Source organism: Podarcis pityusensis (assembly GCF_964106645.2).
Source record: "Podarcis pityusensis genome assembly, chromosome: 2".
In the NCBI taxonomy this organism is placed as follows: Eukaryota; Metazoa; Chordata; class Lepidosauria; order Squamata; family Lacertidae; genus Podarcis; species Podarcis pityusensis.
This window is the reverse complement of record NC_138029.1, coordinates 49467694-49492347: the sequence shown is the minus strand read 5'-3', so window position 1 is coordinate 49492347 and position 24654 is coordinate 49467694. Positions and strand designations below refer to the sequence as shown.

General features: G+C 40.5%; 1 protein-coding gene across 2 annotated transcripts in view; it reads left to right on the top strand.

The window, feature by feature from the left end:
- The window catches only part of SLIT3 (slit guidance ligand 3), a 415965-nt gene that overhangs the window by 18522 nt on the left and 372789 nt on the right, over positions 1 to 24654 (top strand). For both annotated transcript variants that reach the window (XM_080995211.1, XM_080995210.1), the window contains exons 2-3: positions 11668 to 11739; positions 13161 to 13232. In XM_080995211.1, coding sequence (XP_080851337.1) covers positions 11668 to 11739; positions 13161 to 13232 — 144 coding nt within the window. The remainder of the gene's footprint in view (positions 1 to 11667; positions 11740 to 13160; positions 13233 to 24654) is intronic.

Here is a 24654-nt window from a genome sequence, read left to right as displayed (position 1 = left end):
TATGCAGAGTTCCATTCATGCAACGGGACTTTCCCCTGCCTCTCCTCTCCCTGCTCGCCCTCAAAATCTGCTCCAGAGTGGAGATGAGTAGAAAGTTCCATTGCACAAATGGACATCTGCTGAATAGTAGTGTTGGACAGGACCCACTTGTAGAGAAGGGTGGATACATCAGCATAACAACTGGGAGATAAGAACCTTGGAATCTGGAGCTATTGGCAGCTCTTGGCCACTGGGGAAGGCTGGGCTGATGTCCACTTTTTTCCTGGAGTAACAAGGGAGCTGGCAGTTCATCTGAAAATCAAGTGAAGAGAGAGCTTTTTCTTTTTTTTCTTTTTTAAAAGCATAAATTAATACAATATTTAGATTCAGATGAAATCTGACATCTTTGATATGTGTATTGTTAACAGCAGGAGATAATGAGTGGGATGAAATTGATTTTCAACTTTTTGAATTGTTCAGTAACATATGATGGGTGAAAAAAAGTAATTCATTTGTTTGGGAAGGTTATATCCTCCAAATTATGTCACTTTTAAATTTTTATTAAGACCAGTATTGGATTTGGGAGAGCAACAGTGTTCTAAATGACTGGCAGTCGTTAATATAATTACTCTTGCAGAAGGATGGAGTGGTGAAGCAATTCAAACCTGTTTTTGTATCAGGGTTGGCTCACATGCTTCTAACATTCCTGTTTGTAGAAAGGCTTACTAAATTAAAACACACACACACACACGAAAAAGCCCACATTTTACTCAAATATGCTTCACATTAAATGGCTAATGCAGCATGTTTATGGGTAAAGCTTCCTCCAAAGGAGCTAAGCTCTGAACTCACATGATTGGTGTTTATGTTAAGTAGGCATTCCATGCCATTGTAGTCTGTGTTTATGTTTCTATCTGAAATCACTGCATTCCACTGCTGTTGCCTCCTCCCAAAAAACTGCCTGTTATACCAATGGCTTTGCTTGGCTGCATGTGTTGAATATATCACAAAGAAAAAAAGTTTGCTACCATACTTGCTCAGGACACAAGTCTCTAAACACATTTGCACTCTACTTCTCCATGTGATGGGGAATAAGCCCTTATGCAACACAAAAATGAAGTGGACATTCTGCTCGAATGGTGTGCGAGGGAGAAAGCTCTTCCTAAGGTGACCCTTCTCCCAGCCTTTGGAAGCCTTATGCAAATCTGCTGCAGGCGATGGACTGTGGGTAGAAAGGTAAAGGTAAAGGACCCCTGGATGGTTAAGTCCAGTCAAACTTGACTGTGGGGTGCCGCACTCATCTGGGTCATGTGGCCAGCATGACTAAACCGCTTCTGGCGCAATCGGACACCATGGCAAGTGCCAAAGTGCACGGAAACGCTGTTTACTTTGAGTAGCCTCAAGGGAGGAGTGTTTCCAGGGACCCCAGCCCCTGTCTTTGGAAGCCTCAGTGGTGCCTGAACTGCTGCTACCAAAGGCACAGTGATCCTTTGGGGAAACTGAGGGAAGCCTTGACATTTGGTCATACTGATTTGATGCTTGGCTGATTTGCAGTAGACATCCAAGCAGTGGCTAGAATATCTAGGACTGTGGCAAAATGGTTCATAATCCCTTGTTATTTTTTCGTACTGCAAAGATGTGTAATGCTGCTACATTTATAGTATACAAGTGTTGTTTTTTTGTATGCTGTTGCATTTGCCATTATGTTGCTGTTAGGAAATGGTTCTTGCAAATGCTGATTTGTGGCGTATTGCTGTTGTCCTTGTTGCAAGACACTTTGAGCATAAGTGTATGCGTGGAAAAAGAAAACAAAAATTAAGTGGTGATGAAATGCAGCCTTGATCCTGTTCCACCCAAGAACAGCCTGATGTCAAGCTGGTGGAGCCTTGTCCTACCCACTAATCAAAATACCAAGGAGCTAGGTGTGGATGATCAGATTTTTTTAGTCTCAGTGGAGGAGTGTCCTCAAAGTCAGGGCTTTTCTAGAAAATACCTATTTTGATGGAAAGAAAACTAAAGCAGCAATCCACGGTTCAGTTATGAGACTTTCCCAGAAGGGAGAGAGATTGGGGGGCAGAGGGAAGAAGGGGTTGTTGGCAGGAAGATCCAGAGCGGCGAGGCGGTGCCACACCATTGCCCTCCTGGCAGCAATGGTGCTGCTGTTTTCCAGCATGAGTAGGGAGGCAGGTCAGCTTGGTGGGAAAGTTGGGGTTGTGCAGGCCGGGTGCACCGGTGGAAGTGCTGGATTGGCTCTGTCACTCTGTGAGCATGCCCTTGACCTCACAGCTGTACAGTCTTGCTCCTGGTTGTGGGGGTGAGTTGGTAACACAACTGTGCTGTCTAAATGCAGCTTGAACAAAAGTGGAGGGAGAAGGAGGATAGTTGCAGTGTCACAGGGAGGACAATGGGGTTGGAGAGGAGAGGCGCCACTGTTACCTACCCTTCCACTCTGTTTTACAAATACCTGAAAGGAAAGAAGACTCTGGGGGAAAGGGGACTGGAGAGTATAGAAGTGCAACTCAGGAGCACCAAGAGAACGAAGGGCTGGTGTGTCCAAGCAGTTATAGGCTTGGGCATTGACTACTTTATTAAAGAAGGGGTGGTTCTGGGTGGGTTCCCAAGCAAAGGGAAGTGATCTTTGGCTTGATTTACAAGGGAGGATGGGGGCTGGAGGTAACTGGCTTTTCTACAGTGAGCTTAGCACTTCCTGTGTGGTGCCCTTCCTTCTAGGGCTCCTGGAAGCCAACCAATGGAGTTTCAGTGAGGCTTTGGTTAGACTGCAACAGGGTGGAGGTAGGATGTTTCAAATGTTCCCTAACTCCTGTCTGGGATCCTATAGTGCTGCCTGGCAAATTGATGAGTTACCAAACTGAAGTGCCTTCTTCCACCAGTTGCATTAGCAGTGCATGGAAAATATGGTACATTGGTCTGGCTTCTTGGGTGCCTGATTTGATACCCTTGTTAATGTTCAATGTGCGGCTGGTGATTGGAAGCCACAGTAATGCAAAGTCTTCCAATAGGCAGGGGTACTTTGTCCTTTTCCTGTTGCTAAGCTACCACTGTTAAAAGCCAGAATACATCCTGCTAGCCACACAGCTGAAGAAAAATTTAACTGCTTAGTCTCTCCCAAAGGGAGAGTGTAATGCCTGCTTCCTCATCCCCATCACAGAGGGCTACATTACTGCATCATTCATGAACCCTGAAGTACATTTCTGTCTCCCCCCCCCCCCCCGCCAACAGTGCCAACATAAATAAGTCTGGTTTGTTGTTTGGGTTGGAAAAAATCGTACCGAAAGCTGTTATGGCCAGAAGGTCATGTGCCAGTTTTTCATTGCCCATAGCTTAGCAATGACAATGTAGCATTTTGTTTACTTCAAAGTTAAACATTAAACACTCCTTTTTAAAAAAGAAAAAGAAAAAGAAAAGAGTACCATAGATATTTATGATGACAGGATCATTATCTGGATCAGTAACTTGGCTTGGTTTTGGAGTAGGCCAAATTTCTGTGCTCTTGGTAGTGGTTTTGGGTGTGGCCATATCTTTCCCTTTATGTTGGGCCAATTTCAGACAGTTGACAGGTGTCTCTGCTGTTCTTCATCTTGTGTCATATGGCTATTCTCTTAGTTCAGGGGAGGGGAAGGTAAGCTCTCTGTGGTGTCCTAGCAACCAATGACATGCTAAACTATATATAGCTGACAAATGTGCCCTGTGATTACTTGGAAACCACAAAATGCTTGTTCCTCCCTTCTCCACCTTGAAATGGCCAAGATCTAAGTGCCACAATGGTGGTTGTTAGTAGCTGGCGGGAGAAAACCCAGACTACAGAAATGAACTGGTTTTTGGCTTGTTGAATTGGTGGGCTGGCCCTTGGAGGCTTCTGTCTGGAGACCTCTGGAGAATCACAGCACCTGCTGTGGCTGCAGAGATCGGTAACTTGTAACTGCTGCCTCCTGTGCTGTTTTTGCTGCATTAGCAGCACCAAAGTGACCTCTCCAAGGTGCAAGCCAGCGCACTGTGTATGGAGGTCCTGGGGTGCCCAGACGATGCATTGGGCACCAGCTTGGCTGTAGGAGTTGGCTAAATGAGGCATAAAAGGCTGGACCTTGAGGTTATAAATATTACGTTTTGGCAGGGTATAGCAATAGTTTTTCCAAAGTTCCAAGAATTGTTGTTGTTGTTGTTTTACAGTTGAGTTTGAAAAGCTGCATCGAAAGTGGGTTCTTTTTTGGGGGGGTAGTGTGTGTGTATCAGATTTTACTTTGAATGTACTCTTGTAATACTCCAGTGTCTTTAAAAGTCACATTTGAAGTGGAATTTGGCTGCTGCATGTACTTAACATTAATAGCTACTCATAATGAAGAAAAGCTGCTCATCATAAAGGCTAATGGTCAAGAATGTGTATCATCTGCATGTTGCGTTAGACAAAGTGAACTGAATAAACACATCAGTTGTACTCTGGCTGACTGAATCCACTAGTTCTTCTACATTAGCCCCAGGAATCATTTAAAATCCAGCAGCTGAGCTCATATTGTGCCTGTAGGGGTTTTCCCTTTAAACTGATTGGCTGTAAGCAGTCTCTTTTCTGGTCTGCTTTGCATGGTCCACACTCATCCAAATCAGACCCAAGCCTATTGGGCCTCCTGCCAGGGAACTTGGAGGAAATGTAGCCAGGCCTGGCTTGGAAGCTGCTTTTGGCTGCACTGCCCCCACAAAGGTTTTTGTTCCTTCCCCATCCCTGTACAAATGCTTCTAACGCCAACTTTTGCTGGTGGGAGGAACACAAAGGGTGTGACTATAGCTGGGCACAATCCACCATTAGTGTGGAACAGTCTACAGTGGTACCTCGGGTTACATATGCTTCAGGTTACATACACTTCAGGTTACAGACTCCGCTAACCCAGAAATATTACCTCAGGTTAAGAACTTTGCTTCAGGATGAGAACAGAAATTGTGCAGCGGCGGCGCAGCAGCGGGAGGCCCCATTATCTAAAGTGGTGCTTCAGGTTAAGAACAGTTTCAGGTTAAGAACGGACCTTTGGAACGAATTAAGTACTTAACCCGAGGTACCACTGTAATCTGGTTTGAGCTTCAGTTTGTTGGCTCTCATCCGTCTATTACTGAGGCAAGACAGTGGTCCAGCACCTCCACTGCCACACCTGCAGATGTAAAGGAGAAATAGAGCTGTGTGTCATCAGCATATTGCTGAAAACATACTCCAAACCCCTCTGGATGACCCCACTCAGCGGTTTCATGTAGATGTCAAACAGTATAGGTAATGTGAACGTCAGTTTGCCTAATAGGTAATTATTTCAGTATAAACCTACTGAGGTGAGGAAAGAGCTTCTAGTTATTTACAGAACTTCTTTCACTTGGAACTATTCTATTGAAGTCAATTATGAGGATTGGCTGTTGTATTGGGAATGTTCTATTAATAAATAAGCTCTTGATTGTTTTAGTTAAAAATGATCAAGATTAAACCTTAGTTGGAGTTTATGGAATTCAGAACTGTAGGGAGGGAGGTTGCTAGCAGGTACAATGGAAGAACACAACCAATAGTATATGTTGTAGGGAGTAACAACTGTTGCCATATTTGCTGAGAGAGAAGCAGGGCCACAGGTCATGCAGGTTATGAATGTATGAGACTCATTTCATAATTGTTTTTTGGAATGCTAAAACAAATGTTAATGTTTCCTGGCTATTCAAAGCTGCTTTTACTGGAAATAGCTGGCATTCTAAATATACAGAAATAGCAAATCTAGCACATAAAGTGTTGATAAATTGTTAAACTCATTATTTACCGTTCCATTTAAAAGGGAAAATTTTCTAACCCATGTAATTATTGAGTAATTTGTGCTTCAGCAGTTTGTTGCATACATTTTATCGCAATAATGTGATAAAGTGAGCTTGAAGAACTGGGCTTGAAGAACTGAGAATGTCATTGAATTCAGTGATGCTTTTTCACTCAGTCTTTGATATAGCAGAAGATTCTGCTAAGAGAAGAGGAAGGGAGTCAGCTGTTTCCCTCCCCCAATCTGTTCCTTGGGGTAGGGAAGAATCTCCAGAACTGCTCTAGAAGGTGCTGAGAGAAGCTGCAGGGAGAAAGGGGGAAATTGGTAAGAAATCACATTCCCTCTTCTCTTATTAGTGGAGAGCAACACTAGGTCAAAGAATATTCCATGAATTGAAGGGCACCACTGGATACAGCCCCAAGTGTCTTTCTTAGTAAGAAAATTTCCTTTGAACCATCTGTTCGGAAGCTGATGCCACTATCTTCTCATATTGTCCCCTGTAACTGTGATGTAAAATGAGGATTCAAAACTCAGGTAAATGGAAATTATATGGTCTGAAGTCCATTGTTAATGGTGTAACATCCTTTAACTGCAGAATATCCCTTCTCAACATGTTCCCTTCTTGCTTCATAACTGCTTCTTCCCCTTCTTTTAAAGATGACAGCTTACTGATGGCCACCTGTGCATATTTTCCTTAGCAAATACTGGTAAAACTTATTACCATGTGTTTGAAGGATACAGCATTTGAGCAGTAATATCTCAGTAATATCTCTTCTTTCATATACTGAATTAAATACATGATAATACTTTGAAAATGATCTTCTGCTCAGCACACATTTTGTTGAACAACTTGACTAACTTGCACTTCCTCACTGCTTTCTAAAATTCTGCACGTATCTCTAACATTGCTCCTTCTACTTACTATTACTATGGGTTGTTTGTAACTTTCATTGTGCTTTTGAAACGCCTTCTCTATTCAATGTGCACCATATATTTATGTTAACATTTTGGTATCATTTTTGGCATCTATAGCTAGCAGTGTTTTTACAGCTGCTTTAGTGATAATTGTGTTTTGGTTTAACTTTCTTCTCATTAACAACAATCTGTTTCCCCACAACTGTAATAGTGAAGGGAAACATCAACAATGTAGGCATATATCGGTATGTACTCTTTTGTTGTAACTTGTTCCTGCATCACTGCTAATGGAGACACTCAACTTTTTGGCAAGTCAAGGTGTTGATAGTGGTGTACAGAGCCCTAAGTGGCTCAGGGCCAGAGTACCTTCCTCAATACCTCCTGATCCTTGCTCTGAGATCAGTGAGGAAGGCCCTGGCTCATGGTCCCATCAGTGGGCATTGTCCAATGTACTGTGACTGTAAACAGAGACTTCTCAGTAGTAGCTGTGTGGTAATGGTGCTCCCTCCCTGAAGATGAGGGTACTTCCTTTACAACAGACATTCAGTATCTTCTAACATCTGTCTTGTTGCTAGTTTTTCAAAACTCAGTACTGTGATTGTAATAGCATATTTTACATGTTGATAAAAATGCCTTTAATTTTTTTTCATTTTCTTGGCCATTACCAAAAAGTCCACTTTTTCAAAGCTGCAATTATAGTAAAACTGGCTATTTCCACGAACTGTCAGTCCTGTAACATTGAAATTAGGATTTAGCACCCTGGCTTCAATGTATAACATAACGTGGGTCCCACTAATTCACACAAAAGATTACTCTAATCTGTGTTTTCATCTCCCCTTAAATAGCCCAGTAAAAGTTCAGTTAAGTTCCAAGTTGCTGAAAATGTACATTTTGTGTTCTTGAGAGAACTGTAACCAGCAGAGGGCAGTATGAGGCATTCTCTAGTCCAGTGGTTGTCTCAATATGTATGTCTCGAATGTAAGATTAAGGAGGTCCAGATGGATTGTTGTCAGGTGACATACAGGTCTTCATATTGAGCCCGTTTCTTATGTTAAGATAAAGTCAAGAGGGAAGTGCCAGGTTGACCAGATACCGCCTCTTGACTTGCATTATTTCAACTGAAACATGTGACTCTAATCTGTGGATCTGGCCTGGGCAGAATACCATCTGGGAGCCATATGTGGCTGTTCTTAGCTCTACGAAGGCAAAACTGGTACAAATGTAATAAATAAATAAGGGCATAATTAAAGCAGCTGTGTCCCCATTTGTGGGAATACCCCCCCACCGCAAAAGCTCTCAGAGGGTCTTCTTCCTCTCTTAGAACCACAGATTTGAGGCAGGAAACCAAGTACATATGGTGATACCAAGCAACAGAGAAGTGTTATTAGAACTGCGGGGGGTGGGGGTGGGATATACTTTTTATTGATCTGAAAAAATGACCAAGATCCCATCTGTACTATACATTGTAAGCAGTATCATACCACTTTAAACAGTAATGGCCTCCCCAAAATAATGATGGGAACTGTGGTTTAAGAGCCCTGAGAGTTGTTAGGAGATCCTTTTTCTCCTCACCGAGCTAAAATTCACAGAGTAGTTTAGCAATCCATCCCTCCTCCCAGGGAACTCTTGGAATCGTAGCACTATGAGAATAGGATTCTCCTAACAACTCTTGGTATCCTTCACAGGATTTTGGGGAGTAAGCCATGACTGTTTTAAGTGGGATGTTACTGCTTTAAATGTATAGTGCAGATGGCAGCTGAATATATTTGAAGGCTTAAGGTTCTGGGAAGATCTGGTAGGGGAGGAGGGTGTGATTAGGAGTGAGAGAAGAAGTAAAAGTTAACTGCAGACTGAGGGCAGTAACTAGCTTTTAACTGCAGCAGCAGGCCACAAATAGGAAGTTGTGGCACAGTTAATTGGCAAGTTTGTGGGACCCAGGAAAAGTTCAAACTCTTGGTTGGCCAAGATAATAATTTGTTCAGTGCCAAATTTTTGTATCAAACGTAAGTGTGGGATGATTCTTTCCTTCTTGAGGCTTTTCCTACCTGTGTCCTCTTTTCCCTGTTCTGTACTGGAAAGTGAGTGGTGTGAAGAAAGAGACTTATAGTCCATTCAATTGTGATGAATGAGGAACAATTTACCTCACACCTTGGACTGTTTACCTAACCTATTGAGGTAAAGTGGAGGATTATGATCTCCCCAAAGAATTTTCTAGATTAGGCTGCAGCTCCTGGAATTCTACTATACCAGATAAGACACCTGCATGGCCTGTTGCAATGGCCATGGTCATACTCAATTTATATATCACATTTTATGTCTGTGCTCAGAGCAGTTCACATAAGAAACAAAAACCATCTAAATACTGTGGTACAGTAACAATACATAGTATAAAAAGTATACCTGAAAACATTACACTAAAAACCCCAACCATTAACAGTTCATTTGGTATGCATCAAAATGTCACCAATCAGGTTCACCAATATAGCAAGTAAAAAGATATTATAACTTCACACTCAAACCCAGTAAAATTAATACATAGTAATCCCCACCCTTATATGCTTCAACCCAAGACAAGAAAATCCCCTCAGAGCTATCACAAAGGCTCCCAGGGGCTAGAGAGCGGTACAAGGTACACAGAAACAACAATTTCCTGATACGCAGGCAATTTTGAAGGAAACAGTAGGAAGCTTTTACATATTTGTGGACAGCTGATGGTACAAGTCACATAGCTAAAGGGTGTGGGGTAAAACAAAGGTGTGGGAGGGGACAGAGTTAATGGTGGAGGTGGGTATTTCAGTGCAGCTAAGACTTCAAATTAGACTTCAAATTTCAGAGGGTGGTGATATGTGGCAAGTAACAAAGTTGAAAATATGGAGAAGTGTTTAAGGAGGAGAACAGTTGACTACCAGGCTGGAAAAGGAAGAGGCTGCCAAAATACTGTTTTGTTGCTTTCTCTTAAAGCTCCATGAAACATGAGTACTTTGTATACGCAAATTGCTACTGAATGTTTAATAATAGGCCTTTCACTGTGTTGGCCTGTAGGGTTGCCAAGTCTCTCTCTCCTCACAGGGCCAGCGGGCCAGGGAGATGAGCCAGTTAGTTCAAGGATGTTGCCTGTTTGAGCAGGAAGTGGATGTTGGTGGTACATTGTGATATTTTTTAATTTTTCTTTAAGTTTACTGCAAACAAATCTCAAGTGGAGGACTGATGGATTCTTTTGCATGTGTTTCCAAAGCATATGTTTTATGTCTTTGTTAGCATTTGCTTCTTAGGTTCTTGCTTTTACAGGACAAAAAAATAAATAAAAATACTTAGATTGAAAGTGTATGCTGGAAAAAGGGGAAAGTTTAAACTCACTTGAGGGTTTAAGTATCCTTGTGGGTGTGGGCAGGAAAGACTGAGGGTGGGCCTTGTAGAAAATAGCTTTCTCTCTTGTTCCAGCTCCTTTACATGAAATTGGTCTTCTAGTGAGCAAGTTAGGCCCTATAACTTAACACCATCCTTATCATTGTCTATGCGGGCTGAACTGAGTTGGAGTCTACAGGTTTCCCACCTGTGTAATAATTTCACGGCACCTGAATACCTGACAATCCAGTTAATGATGGTTTTAAACAAATGAAAATTCACAGGAGAGAAGGGGCCTAGAATGCCATATCTGTTAAGGATAAAATTCCACTGGAACAATTGACTCCATGTTTGAAAAAAAATAAATATAGCATGTCATGCCAATCAGGCTCATGGATTTGCTAAAATTATTCAAAAGTTGTACATTAAGGCTACAAGTCTGTGGGTGGTTAACTGGGATTAACCTTGAATAGCATACTGGAACTTCTCAATAAACATGTTTAAGATTAAATTTTATCATTTTTTTTATTATGTGCCCATTTTATGTTTTAGTATTTACAAGCAGCAAGGTAATATGTTTATCTACAGGATGGGATATTAATTAAAAATTACACATAGATTAAAAATCAATTACCATGAGAAGTACTGATTCTACAAGTGGAGATATGACAGACAATGTTTAAACTGAAGCAGAAAATGTGAAGAAAACAATTGTTCATCAAGGAAATTTAGATTCTGAATAATACAAATCAGTTTAAAATGTGTACATAAAATCATTTTGTATGCATGTTGTCAAGTAGCATCTTTATTCATGATTAGTGTTTATGATGCAGATTTTATAATAATACAGGGACAGGAAAAATGCATTGTTATGTAATAGACAACAGGTCTGCAGTGTATAGTATTAGATAGGGAAAGCTAATATTTGAAACTCTCACAGCCTGGATTTTGCTTTTTAAAAGTGTACATGAAAATCTCAGTGTTAACACCAAGAGAGGTTTTTTTAATGTACTGCCTATACATTAAAATAAATATAAAATGTCAAATTATGCAAAATTCCATGTGTGCCGGTATTTAGAAAAGTCTTACTCTTCTCAATAGTATAGGCAACCATGCACTACCAATTTGCTCTGCCCTGGAAACCAGACATGCTTCTCTGCAGAACGGACCAGTACTAGTTCGGTGTGATAGTGACATTTAAATTTGGTTCAGCTCCGGCTCAGTACTGGGAAAAGTATTATTATTATTATTATTATTATTATTATTATTATTATTATTATTATTTGGCTTGCAACAGTGCCCTGACTTTCATATAGTTAATTAACTTCAGTTGAGTAGCCATCTGTGGTTGTTCTGGAAAAGACTGATAGAGCCAACACTGGAGTTGTGAAAAGGGAAATACAGTAATAGCTCTAGTAGTAGTATTGCCTGCAGCAAGCTGCTGACATTATTCAAGTACCAATTGGTCTTGTCTGGCACACCAGTCTTTACAAACTTGCTAAATGCCTTGTGGCATGAATAAATTAATCTTGTCTTCCTAGGTGCGCTCTCTCCCTCTCAGACAGATAGTTATTTCTTAAATTGTTGAAATGCCTAGCAGGTGCTTTTGTCAAACATGAATTTACTATTTCTTTTGCAGTGACTTAGACAGAAACAACATTACAAGGATTACAAAGGTGGACTTTGCTGGGCTTAAGAATCTTCGTGTTCTGTGAGTATGGGGGGGGGGGAGTCTCCCTAAAGCAGTTCCTTTTATTTTAGTATTCAGCAGCTATCTACCACAAGCAATAAAATTCCCTCTGTGTTGTCAGTCTTCAAGCTGATACACAGCTGTGCTGCATACACTGTATTGAATTTATATGCTAAAAGTACACTTTTCAAAGGTACAATGTCAGGCACATTGCACTTTCCACACTTGATTTTGATAAGTCTATTGTATCGTTTCGCTTGCTTGTAAATTGACTTCACTAAATTAGTAAGCAGGAAGTTCTGTAGAGTTCTGTAGGATATTGACTTAGACTTAAGCAGTGCAGTCCTAAATAGTAAAAGCCGGCTCAGTTCAGCGAGTTCACACCCAGAAAAAGTGTGAATAGCATTACTGCCTAAGTGACATTTCATAAGTGACACCAACAGAAAAACAACAACAGACAATGGTCTGATTTATTGAAGTTATGCTGTGGTAGAAATATCTGTGTGCAAATGTGTTAGCAAACCATTAAATGCTCACTAATAAAATGTGTGATTTTAACAAGCCCCCCCCCCCCCCGAATATGGTTAGTCAAATAAGTCATGTTGAACTCAGCTGAATTCTGGTATTTAGAATTGCAGCCTGAGGCCAAGTTTGTACATGGCTGTTAGTCACTCAAAGACCGCAGTAATAACTTGCATGCATGAAAGAGACATTACAGATCTAACACAGACAGATATAAATCAGCTGATAGCTCTTATATAGAGTTTTTCAATTGGTATGGTTTTCTGTTAAGTTGATAACAATACTTCAAGCCTGATTAACACTTGATGCACATGTCATTCAGTAGCTAAGTAGAGCTGATGATTACTACACCCTGTACCGCATAATCCTATATATGTTTACTCATAAGCAAGTTCTACTGTGTTCATTGTCGTCTATTTCTGGGCAATGCATAGGATTGCAACCTTTTTAACCTATTACTGACTTCTACCAAACATATAAGTTGACGCAAGGAATTCTGTCACCGCCCTTCCCCTATGCCACATCTAATTTCTATGCCCTTATTAGTCAGTGTCATTGTCATATGATAGATAAGAAAAGAAACTAATGGATAAACTCATTTTTAAGCAGGAATCGTTTTCATTTGGGGATGGATGAGTTGGTATCTTCTCTGTTTCCCTAGTTAATATGACTGGTTTTTAGATTGTTTAATAGTTCTATTTTAATGTGAATGTTTTGCAACATTGTATTTTAGTGGTTTGCTATTCGCTGCCTTGAGATCCCTTTGGGATGAAGGCTAGCTGAATATAATAAACATTTGTTTTGGAGAGAGTGGGAAGCTAACCTTTGTGATGTATTTATTTTTTACATAGGCAATTTGAGTAATTTGAAGATTGCTTATATTTTTAACATCAACAAATATCTTTTTTCCCCTAAAATAGGCATTTGGAAGAGAATCTAATTAGTGTAATAGAACGTGGAGCATTTCAGGATCTAAAGCAACTTGAACGGCTGTAAGTATTCTCCCTTGCTAAACCATCTAAATTGTACAGTTGAGAGATGGTAAAGCTATCTTGATGTGATGGAGGTTGGGGTAGGGGTGACATATCACATAGTGATACCTCGGTTTACGAACTTAATCCGTTCCTGAAGTCTGTTCTTAAACCGAAACCGTTCTTAAACTGAGGTGCGCTTTCCCTAATGTGGCCTCCCACTGCTGGTGCTCTTCCACCATTCGGATTCCATTCTTAGACCGAGGTAAAGTTCTCAAACCGGGACACTATTTTCGGTTTTGTGGAGTTCGTAAACCGAATCGTTCTTAAACAGGACTGTTCTTAAACCGAGGTACCACTATACATGTTAACATAGCAGCTGTCTCACTCTGGGGGATGGGGAAATGGTTTGAGCTTGAGGATGGAATATATTCAAGCTGTTAAAACTGAATAAACAAGTTATGATTGCTATTTTGTGATCTATGAAAAGCACTGAATAATAACCATAATAGCACCACCAGTGTGCATGACATTTTACAGAGTACAAAAGAATAGTTTCTTACAAGAATCTTACAATCTAAAATTCAACACAGGGGAATCAACAGAGTTAGATAATACAGATATTTTAGTTGCACATGCTTTAACTGAGTTGCATGCCGAGTTCCTGAAGGGCATAGGCATCCTAGAATTGTAGAGCTGGAAAGATCCCAAAGTGTCATCTAGTCCAACCTACTGCAATGCGTGAATCACAGCTAAATAACCTCTGACAGATGACCATCCAACCCCTGCTTAAAAACCTCCAATGAAGGAGAGTCCACCACCTTCTTAGGTAGTTTGTTCCACTGTCAAACAGCTCTTACTTTCATAAAGTCATTCCTAATGCTTAGTTGGAATTGCTTTTTGTGTAATTTGAATCCATTGGCTCAGACCCTGCCCTCTGGAGCAGCAGAAAAGAAGCTTGTGCCATCTTCTGTGTGACAGCCCTTCAGTTATTTGAAGATGGCTATCATACCACCTCTTCTTCAGGCTAAACATAACCAACTCCATCAGCTGTTCCTTAAGAAGTAGGGAGGTTAATACAAAGGTGGGCTTTAAGGAGAGATGTGAAGTTGTTCTGCCAGACAGTTGTAAGTATACATGGCAGAAAGGGAGAATGGATGCAGATCTTTGGGTAATTGAAGAATCTGGAGAAGGAACTCTAACGCACAGTGATATATCAGGCTATAAGACCATCAGGAGAGATGGTCAGGGAAGCTGTGTAGGACTTTGAAAATAAAGGCAAAGCAGGTTGTGCTAGATCCAGGAATCGACAGGAAGCCAGTGCATAGGGATTTAAGGTGATCAGATGGCCAGGGAATGAATGATTTTGGCAGCAGAGTGCTGGATATATGTGAGGGTATAAAGTTGAGAAAACAGAACACCAGAGAGAAGATAGCTGAGATAATAGATGAGCAGGGCATGAATGAGAGTTTTTGCCAAGGTGACAGAGAGAAAGGTCTGAATTTCTGCAAAATTGTAAATGGAGAAGCAACATGGTTTGGCTGCAACAGAGTAGAGAACATTCAGTGGATAAGGAAAGTGTACAGGAAGAATAGGTTTGAGGAGAAAAGTTGAGAAGTATTGCATTCTCCCCCCCCCCCCAATTCATGCACCTTGCATCTTAATATAGTGAGAAAGCTGTGGGGTGTAGTTGTAGTGGTTCTTTTCATCAGAGAGGACAGATAGGAGCCATGTGCTGATATGGTCAGAGTTCAGACTGGCTTATGGTGTTCAATTGCCGTTACTGAAAATCTACAGTTGGCAGCTGAATACCAAAAGGCAGTGTAGGCTCAGCTTAGCATGTGGTGAATAACACCATCTGGCCCAACCTCCAGTAGCATAGCCTGACAAAGCCCACAGTTGCCAAAGGCTCAAATGGTTGTGTAAATGAGCTCTAATAAAATGTGGCCAATCCCTGCAAGTGTTCACATGTCATGGAAAGTGTGACATAATTTGCCGTAGGCTGAATGGGATTGCCTTTTCACTAATGCAGTTTGCAGAGTTAAGTATTGAACATTAGGCTGCATTCTAAAACGGGATTTTATTCATACAATTTCTTTTTTACTCTTGTTGAAAATATTTAATTACACTTGTAGTTTGATCAGTTATATTAGATGAAAAAATATTATTAGCCCTTTTTAATAAAGTAGCTGTTATGACAGCTAGACTCTCTCTGGCCAAATAGTCATTAATATTGCAATAAAATATCACTGGAAATAATACTTGCTTCATTTGTGGTTATTCAAAAGGCATGAAACTTCAATGCCAAATGAATGTTGTTTTAATAGTATTTCACTTGCCGACACATCAAAGTAGAGCTAAAACTACAAACTAAAAATATAGACATTTTTCTTTGAAATTTATTGCTTGTTATGGTTCCTGCATGTAAATTTTGAATATATGAAAAGGTCTATAGATTGTATTCAGGCCAAAAACACACTTGTTGACAGCTTTCAAGTTATGTTACTTTGAAGATTTACGCTTCCTAAAAACTGTAACTTAGATTAAGCATTTGGATGCATATAAGTTATCAAACCATAATGCAATGATTTACTTTAATAGACAGCAAAATACTTAGGGTGGTTGAAATTACTAAGTGCAAATAAAATGTGGCCTTGGAAAAGGTTGCACCATAGGAAAACTGCTGTTCAGTCAGAGGTGGCGGTGGCTGCTCTGAAATCAGTTATGCCCAGTACTGTGTAGGCAAGTATAGTAGAGCTTCACAATTGCAGAGATGTGAATAGCTGAAAACTTGTTATTCTTATTAAAGGAGAAGGGCCAGTTTAAAAGTCTATTATAGGCTATAAAAAAATCAATATATTATTGGCTCCATGTAGAGTACATAGTGCAGGTTGTTGATTTGGGTGCTTAGTTCATATGTTGGAATGCAGTTTGTACACATGGAAACTAACTTCCACTCCCAGTCTTCCAGAAGCTGTACTCCAGTGTAAGCCAATTCTGTATATTGGGGAAGATCTAGTTACAGAATCCCATTTTCATGTTTCAGATAAGTTATTTTGACTGTTTTGAGCTGCTTTCATGGTGGGCTTTTTAAAAAGGCTTTACTCTGAGTGGAAAGGTAGCCATTGGCAAATTCGAGATGACTGCACTGGAAATGGACAGTTCATTTTTTATGCGATATTTACAGGGAGAGGAGGGTGGGAGATAAATTTGGGCTGTGTCAAAGTATATTTTCCTCATTCAAAAGGAATGTTCTGAAATTCTTTGTGAATAGTTTCCTGATTAGTGGATAAAAAGTTGGTGAATTGGGGTAAATAAATGTTTGTTCAGATGTTTCATATTACTTAGGTCATGTTGGATTTATGCTTTAGGTTAAGAATTCTTTTAAGATTCAAATTTTATCCTGTGGCTGATACTGATTAAAACTAAGTGCAGTGGACAAAGATTGCTTGTGTAACATCCAGTTAACTAAAGACTTGTTCCCGATTTAGCCTCTTTCTCTTTGAGCTTTTGGAAATATTCTTATGGAAGTATAAATACAAACTGTTAAGGCTTTGATTGCATTTGGATCCATGAACAGTATATGAGAAGCCTGCTACCTTTTCCTGTCAGATGGGGAGGAGAGGGCACCAATTCCCAACATAGGAACAGTTGATATACAATAGTTTGGATACAGTTGGACACCAGTTTGAATCAAGATGGTGGACTGAATCGTTCAAAACTAAACTGATTTTAACTACTGATTTGAAAACTGCACTGTTTTTTTGGTTTCTTGGAATTCCACCAAGTATAAAGCTGCTAGCATCTAATTAATTAATTAATTAATTAATAGCTGGCATATTCTGGTAGGGCTGAAACCCTGGAGATCTGCTGCTGCTCACTTCTAGACAATATTGAGCAAGACAGACCAATGGTCTAATTCTGTCTAAGGCAGCTTCCTATTATCCATTACATTGGAACAAATCTAAAATGATATAATTAGATTATCTTCTTAATGTACCCTTAGAGCAAGAGTAGGAAACATTTTCTATGGGAAAAATCTGTCAGAGACTGCATCTCATGATGGTCACAGCCAGAGCAAAAAGTGGACAGAATTTACAACACTGTATAGTTTCTCTCTCTCCCTTTCTCCACATGCAAAATTAGGCTGATGGTCCTACCACAGCTTTAGAGCCATGCAGTGTCTAGAAACTTAACTAAGGAGAATTGCCAGACAGGTTAAAAAAACCCAAACATTTGTCCACTGGTAAATAGTCTAATGGAAAAGAGTAATGCACTAATATAATAGTAATGAAGTATTAGTGTTGATAGGCACTTATACACCGGCACTGAGAATGGACAGAGTATTAAGTTTTCAACAAGCACCTGAAGTTTTGTCCACAACAATCTGCATTATACACGCATTTCTGATTATTCAGTAGCCTAGTTGGCATGTGACACCAAGCCGCAGCTTGTATTTCCATGATTTGGATAATAAACCATGATTAAACCTCAAGTTATCATTGACTAGTGATGCTGACTCACAGATGCGGGTTCCCCCTCAAGCTTATTGGCAAGGAGAGATGTCCAGAAGATGGCTATGTTGTAGTTTCTACTTTACTTGCAGCTCTACAGATTTTGGATGAGGCTGGCTTGCAATACAATAATTAATGAGTGTTGAGTTAACGTAAAGCAAGCTTTACAAACTATGAATTACCAGCATGGTTTGTGGCTTATAAACCATGGTTAAGCCACTGGACCATGTTTGGGTGATCAAGGGAACCATAAGTAAGCATTACCTATGAACTAGACCAGGGGTTCATGGCATCGGGAACTGGGTTGGAATGATTCCAAATATATTAAGGATGTAGATAGGCACTTTAACACACACATTTACTTAAGAAATTCAGTACCATGCTGGACAGTGTAGTTATGACTTAATCAAATTAGCATGTTTTATACTATGTGTGGTTAGTGGTTAGATATAAAAGATGTGTTCCTATTCACAGGAAGAAATGTCACACAATGCATGAAGAAGTAAAGGAGAAAACCAAGGTTTTTATTTAATTATTTTGTGGGTGGGGGGCATTTGTTTCATTTTTAAAAGGCTTGAAGCAGTTGGTAATTAAACCTCCCTGGCTAGTGTCAGCTGCTGCCTTTTAGAAGTGGTTTATTAATATGAACAAGAAAATGTCTTGAATTGAACAACTATACAACTTGGGATAGAAATGCAATGGAACTTCCAGCAGCTATTATATCTTTTTGCACTTTGTTTGTTGGGCTCTGTGATATATGAATTGGAATGAAATCCTTAATCAGTGTTGCCTGTTCAGCATTATTGGTCTGCTAATATGAATGACAGAACAGTAATACTGAGCTCCATTCATGATACAGCATGTCTGTCTTCAGTAAGCAATAACTACACTCTGCAACATTTTTGATCTCCCTTTACTGATGAGAGTGGACTTTGCTCCTTCCTAAACACTTAAAAGTTTGGCGCCTCTTCTACAGAGGAAGCCATTAGCAGCTCTGTCAACAGGCCTTCACAGGAGGAAGCCAAATTCAGGAAAAGGGCAGCTAGAAAGACCACAAGAAACATATTTTGATAAATTATTTTGGTTTGCATGGGTGCATCTGCACAGGCCTGAAAAACACAGAAGCTTATTTTAACTAATAGAATAATAAGCCATCCCGATTTCATCAAAAACATTTGCATAGTAGGTCAGTGACCCATAAGAACTCAAGGAAAAACAAAAAAGGTCATGTTTAAATAGACCAGAAGATTTAAAACCACAATTCCTATGCTTCCAGACCAAGGATTACAGTTGTGAATGAAGAAAGCACAGCATAGAACTAAAGCTTCTGGAACTATTACTTTAGTTGTTTCTGTATATTCTTTGCTTAAACAATTTTGTAGTTCTGTGACATGTATGTTAATGTTTGTACTTCTAAATGCATTAGTGGAATGTTAGGTCCTCTTTATTTGCATCCTCTTCTGTCTTGACTATCACATAAAAGCACAGGATGGTATCCAGCTGGTATCCTGAAGCATACTGCCTCCAACAGCAAAGGTAAAACATAGCCATGATGGCTAGTAGCCGCAGATGACCTCATCTGCATTAGGATACTTACAAAGGGCTATTTGAAAGCCTTGTGGTTTGCTTTGAAATTTCAGTAACAGAGGGTTTCAAACGAAAGCATCATCTGGTGTTACTATGATGCCAGGTGATTGACAGGTGGATGGCCCTTCCCACTTGCCAACTCTGGCCTGCGAGAAGTGTGGGACATAAAGATATGACCTCTGGCCAGAAAATGTCCCCCACCCCTGATTTAAAGCCATCCAAATTGGTGGTCATCATTCCCTCTTGCGGGAGTTGATTTCATCTTTAAACTCTGCATTGTGTGAAGAAATACTTTATTATTTTATCTTTCCCGAGTCTTCCAGCATTCAGCTTATTTGGATGTTTCTGAGTTCTAGTGCTTTGAAAGAAGAAGAAGAAAAATTCTCTATCCACTTTCACCACACCGTACATATGTTTATACAGTGGTACCTCGGGTTAAGTACTTAATTTGTTCCGGAGGTCCATACTTAACTTGAAACTGTTGTTAACCTGAAGCACCACTTTAGCTAATGGGGCCTCCTGCTGCCGCCGCGCTGCCGGAGCACGATTTCTGTTCTCATCCCGAAGCAAAGTTCTTAACCTGAAGCACTATTTCTGGGTTAGCGGAGTATGTAACCTGAAGCGTATGTAACCTGAAGCATATGTAACCTGAGGTACCACTGTACACCTCTATCACTCATGTTTTCTCAATACTAGAAAGCTCCAAACATTGGAAGCTCCAAACATTGGAACCTTTCCTCAAAGGGGAGTTGCTCCAGTCCCTTGATCATCTTGGTTGCCCTGTTCAGAGCCTTTCCTACATTATTTTTGAAGTGAGGTGACCAAAATTGTACACAGTATTCCAAGTGTGGTCACAGCATAGATTTGTAGAGCCACAGTTCTGTTTTCAATTCCTTCCTAATGATCCCTAGGATGGAATTCACTTTTTTCACAGTTGCAATGAATCGGGTATCCACTACAATCCCAAGGCTGTTCCTTATCAGCCACCACCCATTTAGAAACCATAAGCATATATGTGGAATAGATTTTTTATGCCCCAGCATGCACCACTTGACACCTGTTTACATTGAAATTGCATTTGCCATTTTACTATCCATTCACCAAGTTCAGAGAGGTAATTTTTGGAGATCTTTACAATCCCATTTTGCTTTAACCGCCCTGTACAATTTCATGTTGTCAGCAAACTTGGCTCCCTCTCTGCTCACCCCTAACTCTAGAATTTGTCTGCAGCACTCTTAAAGAGAGCTTAATGAGAGTTTAGCTGTGTCACCTTTTCTTAGGTATATTTTCAACCCTGTTGTTAACATAGCAAGGACACACCTTTAGGTGTGATCGTAGCTGTATTGCCTGTCATGGTTGAATGACATTTTTTCTTGTTGGGACAGAAAAGATGTCAAGAAAGGTGGATGCCTTTAAAATAGCCTACAGTTTCTCAATAAATCTTCATAGATGATTTTGTTTCCTGGCTAGATGCAAGAGTAAAGTACGTTTGTTAGTTTATTTATATTTAAGATTTCTTCTCCACCCTTCACTATAAAGAGTATCATTAGACTTTGATCCTAACTGACAAATGATGGGCAAAGTCCATCAATAATGAGCCTATTCAGCTCTCATTGACCAATGGTATTGTCACTCCTCTCTTCTCAGTATTATTTATGTTCATCTTTGCTTTGTTTACTCTCATTCGCTCTCCAGATATTAACTAAAATCTGCAGCAGCTGCTCCTGTTTCACATGAAAATTTGAGTTGGCTGTTATTATGGCATGAGAATGCTGGAATAGTTTATCCAATTACAGTCTTGGCAGCAGTGTGCCACATTGTCTGTGTCTGTGGGGTTGAATTGAACAGTGTCCCCTACAGTTAGTGGGTTCTGAGCTAGTTCAGATGTACAGTATTGTGCAACCAGGTTTACACTATGTAAACAAATTTTTAAGAGCCATTGGGCTCAACCTCTCTGCTCTGATATGCCATGATGCTTCTCTCCTTCTGGTTTCTGGCAAACCACAGAAGGAGAGAAAGGCACAAGAACTTACTGGTTCTTAAAAGTATATTCATTGTTGAGAATGAAGCCCCTTGATAAATACCTGGAGCCTGACCTTTAGCCTTTGACTGGACATCAAAGCAGCACCCTCTGCTTTCTGTACTTCAGATTCCTGCGTCTCCATCTTCTGACTTCTGGGAAACACATCATAGGAACACAGAAAGCTGTCTTATGCAGAGTCAAAGCATTGGCCCATCTAGCAGACTGACAGTACTTCTACAGGATTCCAGACAAGGGACCTTTTCAGCCTTTCTTGGAAATGCCAGGGATCGAAACTGGAATCTCCTGTATGCAAAACAGATGCACTACCACTGAGTTATAGGCCTTACTTGAGACCATATATGCCATTCATTGTGTTTTCTAGTAAAGTTGAAAACGTTTATTTCATTAGTCATACATGACTCTGTCTGTCTCTCTGTCTCTGGGTAATATATATATATATGTGTGTGTGTGTGTGTGTGTGTGTGTAAAGAAAATGGAAAGTTTTATAAAATTTAACAACCCAGCTAATAAAACACTTGGAAGATATAAAAGAATCACAGGGTATAATTAACAGGTTGGCCATTTTTATTATTGTTTTAAGTGATCATCTGTCCTACAGTTGAAAGTAAAAACAGATTTGTGAGGTACACCTAAAAATCTATTTTGCTTGAGGGAGAGATCTAAATGAGGGTGAGGATGTTAGGATTCTTGCTCTGTGTTTGCAGTCATGGGATTGTTTTCTATCACATGGTGGTGTATGTTTTCATTCCACATAGTGGGAAGGGATAGAGACAGAATTTTTTTTACTGTGTTCTGTGATGTGGGACTATTGTCTCCCCCCCCCCTTTGCTGTCTGATGAGAAAGAGGAAGGAGCTAATTCAGAATGCTCTTAGTGTATTATATGTAAATAAAGTAGATTAGCCAAAATGCTGAGCTACTGAGTTTGTTACGTGAACCACTAATACTCTGCAGGTTCCGTAAGCGTGCTGATGCCTTTTGGTCAGTGGCGTAGCGTGGGGGTGCAGGGGGGGCCGGCCGCACCGGGCGCAACATCTGGGGGGGGTGCTCGCACTCGCAGCTCTCTGCCCCTACCTGGCTCACTCACTCTCTCTCACTGCAGTGCTGGCTGTGCGAATCCGATCCGAGCTGCTGGGTCGCCGCCACTGTGAAGGGGGTGGGTGCCAGGCGTGCGGTGCGGAGAGAGAGCGAGGGACTATCTGGGGGAGGGACAGTGCAGCGGCTGCCCAGCGCAGTGCTGAGCGCGGGAGAGAACCACACCAGACCAGCCCAGGCAGCAGCAAGAAGAAGCTGGCAGCGGCGGCAGGTTAGGGGTTAGGGGGCGCAAATTACTTGCCTTGCCCCGGGTACTGACAACCCACGCTACGCCGCTGCTTTTGGTATCAGTCGCTGTGATGTTTGGGCTGGAGAAAGCTTTTGAAGCTCCCGAATGACTGACCAGGAGGGAGAGAACATGCCAGTCGGGCATGTGTCTCTGCCAGGGTCCTACACACGAGTAGGACGATCCTAACAGAGGACATATACAGTACTAAGAAATTGCATAATTCGCTTTCTAAGTGGTTTCTGTTTTAGAAGCAAATAAGAGTTGTCAATTATAACTGCTAAAATACCTTTACAAATAGAGTTAATTGGCCAAATGATCAAAGCAATCAAGTTCTGAACAAAACATTAGGTACGTTTTTGTTATTGGATTTCCAACAGAAGGGGTTAGTTATTTGAATATATTTGTGTTATTCATATTGTGGTTTTTCTGTTTATATAATGTCTGATATACTTGGCATTTAAAACTTGATTCTTCATGTAGTTGAAAGGAAGATAAGTCTCAGACTCTAGCTCTTCCATCGAACTATTTGGTTCAAACCAGCTATGAAGTAGCTAGTGCTGAACAGATTAAAACTTGCCACTGTGTGTTAACAAGCCGTCAGATTTGCAAGCATATAAAATAAAACTGTATTTTAAAAAATCTTGTATGGGGACAGATTTGGGTAGTCACAAGGACCATGATGAAAATAGTAGGGGAATGCTAAAGATAATTCCAAAGCAAATCGGCAAGGAATATCAGAGTAGAGCTCCTGTGCTTCTGTACTCTGATAGAACTCCACTGAGGTCAAAGAAGAAGTGAAGTTAAATGCATTAATAGAATTAATGTGCATGCTTTTTTGTTGTTTAAATAGAGGCTGCTGGGAAGTAACTCTAATTATGTGAGCTTCACTTGAAATGTAAATAGCTTTGGAGAGGCAACTTATTATCGGTCCCCACTCTCCATGGTCCTGAGATAGCACAGGCTTCCCAGCAGCTACTATTTACAGAACCAAAAAAATGTATGTTAATTGCATTCACATAATTAATGTCACGTCCAGCTTGACCTTAATGCCATGTCTGGTTTGGGATTGCATAAGGGAAACAGAAAATGTTGCTAAAATGTTCTAGCTCTCCAGTTTAATTTAATTTATGTAGTAGAGTGATCTTGGGGCAGACCACCACAACATAACAGTAAAATACAATCAACACCTGTTACTGACAGATCAGTTTGTCATGAACACCCAATATATTCAGAAACCCTATTTAAAAGCCTGGAGGAAGAGAACTTGTCTTCTGGTAGTGCCAGGAAATAGACAGAGGAGGAGCCATCATGAGGAGGGAGGGTGTTCCACAACTGGGGTGCCATTACTGGAATATTCTCTGGCACATCATCGATCTCCTAACCTCAGTTAGTGTTGGCACTGTAAGAAGGAAGTGCTAGCCCAGGCATAGGCAAACTTGGCCCTCCAGATGTTTTGGGACTACAACTCCCATCATCCCTAGCTAACAGGACCAGTGGTCAGGGATGATGGGAATTGTAATCTCAAAACATCTGGAGAGCCAAGTTTGCCTATGGCCGTCCTAGCCCACCACCAAAGTCCAAACAAGGCTTTATGGGTATCTTGATTATTAGTATCATGATTGATACCTACCTCTGCTTTTGGTAGATTTTGGTTGAGTGCATGAGAAACTATGGATATGGGCCTCTGGCTGTCAGGCTCAGTTCAGTGTTGAGGCCTGCATCCAGAACCCTCACAGCTTACACCACTGGTCCTCCTGACCTGGCTGGTCAGACCCTCTCTGTTTCTGAGTCGTGGCAAGTGCTTTTATTTTGGTTCATGATAGTTATCGAGAATATATCATATTTAAATATATGTAAACCATATGAAGATAGTAGTGACACAATGTTTTGATAATGCTTATTGGATATGACACAAGTTATCACTTGACCTGGACTTTCAGAATTAAAGGTTTCTTCAGAAGCAGATTAAATGTCAG